This window comes from Phalaenopsis equestris, unplaced genomic scaffold, assembly GCF_001263595.1.
Source record: "Phalaenopsis equestris unplaced genomic scaffold, ASM126359v1 Scaffold197443, whole genome shotgun sequence".
Classification (NCBI taxonomy): domain Eukaryota; kingdom Viridiplantae; phylum Streptophyta; class Magnoliopsida; order Asparagales; family Orchidaceae; genus Phalaenopsis; species Phalaenopsis equestris.
Genome location: NW_018217392.1, coordinates 1 through 2,146, shown reverse-complemented (window position 1 = coordinate 2,146; position 2,146 = coordinate 1). Strand labels below are relative to the sequence as shown.

The 2,146-nt window shown below is 38.9% G+C and overlaps 1 protein-coding gene across 1 annotated transcript; it reads right to left on the bottom strand.

The window, feature by feature from the left end:
* Positions 1-954: 954 nt before the first annotated feature.
* On the bottom strand, positions 955-2,035 carry LOC110035361 (FHA domain-containing protein At4g14490-like; the record flags this gene model as incomplete). Its single annotated transcript, XM_020739595.1, is given in 1 exon segment — positions 955-2,035. A coding segment is annotated over 1 exon segment (1,020 nt). The 5' UTR covers positions 1,977-2,035.
* Positions 2,036-2,146: the final 111 nt, after the last annotated feature.

Below are 2,146 nucleotides of genomic sequence, written 5' to 3'. Positions count from 1 at the left end.
GGGGGGGGGGGGGGGGGGGGGGACATTTAAAAGAATCATTCACATTAAGATACTTAGCAAATCAACCAAACTTATAGCATTCTTCATAAAAGTTTCAAATTGAACAAATGAAAATTCAACTTAACATGCATCGCCAGAAATTTCTAGAAAGCAACAAGAAATCAATAGCCAAATGCAATGTCTATGGAGGTCTATAATGCAACGTACTAAGAAAGTTGTCTCAAGCAGACCCTTCATCTCCCACCTCTTCTCTTTTGAGGCATTCATTCAAGGACATAACGCCCTTGCTAATAAGTAATCCTAGTTTACGTAATGATTTCTAACTGATACAAATAATATCTAGATGAACTTTTATAGATTCTGCTAAAAAAATTGCTACTAATTGCTTATGACAATTAAGTCTAACTAGGTGAAATATCATCTTATTACATTCCAAACAATAAAATGATCTCCTAAATAAATGAAAAGAAAAAGGCACAATAAAAAATTGTATTGGTAAAGTTAAGTAGTTTAAGAGGAAGGAAAATATTGATTTACCTAAAATTAACTAGCTAATCATCTACTTTCAATAGCACCAAACATCATAAAATTTCTAATGAGAAGAAACAAATCCATCCAAGAAAAAACATTTTGTAAAGCAAGGAAAAATAAAAACGTAGAAACCAAAACTCAGACTTCTCTAATAGTCACTCCGGAATCAACTTGTCCAAAATCCAATCTATATTTAAAATTAGATTTATGTGGAAACTAAAATTTAGAACAAAAAAGAATTCTTTAAGAAATCAAGAAAAATCCACACACACACAAACGCACATACATTCCATCCTTTGATTTGACAAGTTTCACATAGATAATTATAAGATATAAGAAACACATGAGGGAGAACAGATCTACATACCATTTCATTAAATCAAATAATCCCAAACATTGCAAACATTAGAAAGGATTTCACGTACCTATTCAACTGGAACATTTGAAATTTGACTGATATATTCATCAAAGAATTGTGCTTTTTCACTCAATTTGTCAATTAATTCCTCCGCAACCATATGTATTGACTTGGGCAAGTACTCCTCCATTCTATCAAACCATTCCTCCAGAGTCATATTATTCCAATTATCCTCCAGCTTCTCAACCCTAGAGTTAATTTCTCCATCCAAAGTTAGCAACTCTTCCTCAGCTCCAGCATTGTTCTCTTTTGATGTGGAATCCATATTATTCTTCAGCTCCTCAACCCTATTATTATTTTCTCCATCCACAGCTACCACCTCTTCCTCAACTCTAGCATTATTCTCTTTTGACTGCTTCTCCTTTTCCATCACATCTACAAACTCTGAATTTGATATAATCGAAACATCCTCCTCTTTCGACTTGTTTACAAAAACCCTAATTGAGCCACCCCTAGCCGAAGACCTCGTAACCCTAGGTTCCACCAGAACCGACTCGGAAACCTCATCTTTCGTCGAAAACCGAGTAGATCTTCCACGCTTTCTTCCTCTCCCCCTCGCTCTATGTCCCATCTTCGACGCTTCATCCTCAGCCAACTCCTTATCCTCATGTTTTACCTTCGGCGGCCTCGGCGGCCGATCACATCTAGGAACCACAAGCGTTTGGTGCACAGGAGGGGAAATATTAACGTAGATAGAGGTGTTCTCGCCGATCTTGATCACGTCGCCGTCTGATAGAGCGGAGGGTTGCTCGGGGGAAATAAGGGAGCCATTAATGTGGGTGCCATTCGAGGATCCGAGGTCTGTGACTACCCAGCGATTGAATTCAGGAAGAAAGCCAACGGTGAAATGCTTCTGAGAAATACCGGGATCCTTAATGGCGAGAGTGTTTCCCCTTGCCACTCGTCCAATGCGGATTACGGTTCCTGGGTTGCACGCTAGGGTTTCCCCTGCCTTAGGTCCCTTGTTGATTGTGAGACCGAGGGTTGAACTCGGCATAGAAGGGGGAAGACGCGGAGCCCTTCCCATGGTTCGAAGTGCAGAGGAGACTAGGGAAAGCTGCAGTGAAGAACCAGAGGAAGTGGAAACGGTCACATTTGATTTCGATTTCGATTTGAATCACTTTTAGGAGAAAAATGTGCATATATCCGTTTTTAATTTTCTTTCTTAAAAAAATTAATAAAAGTGAGATCCACTGT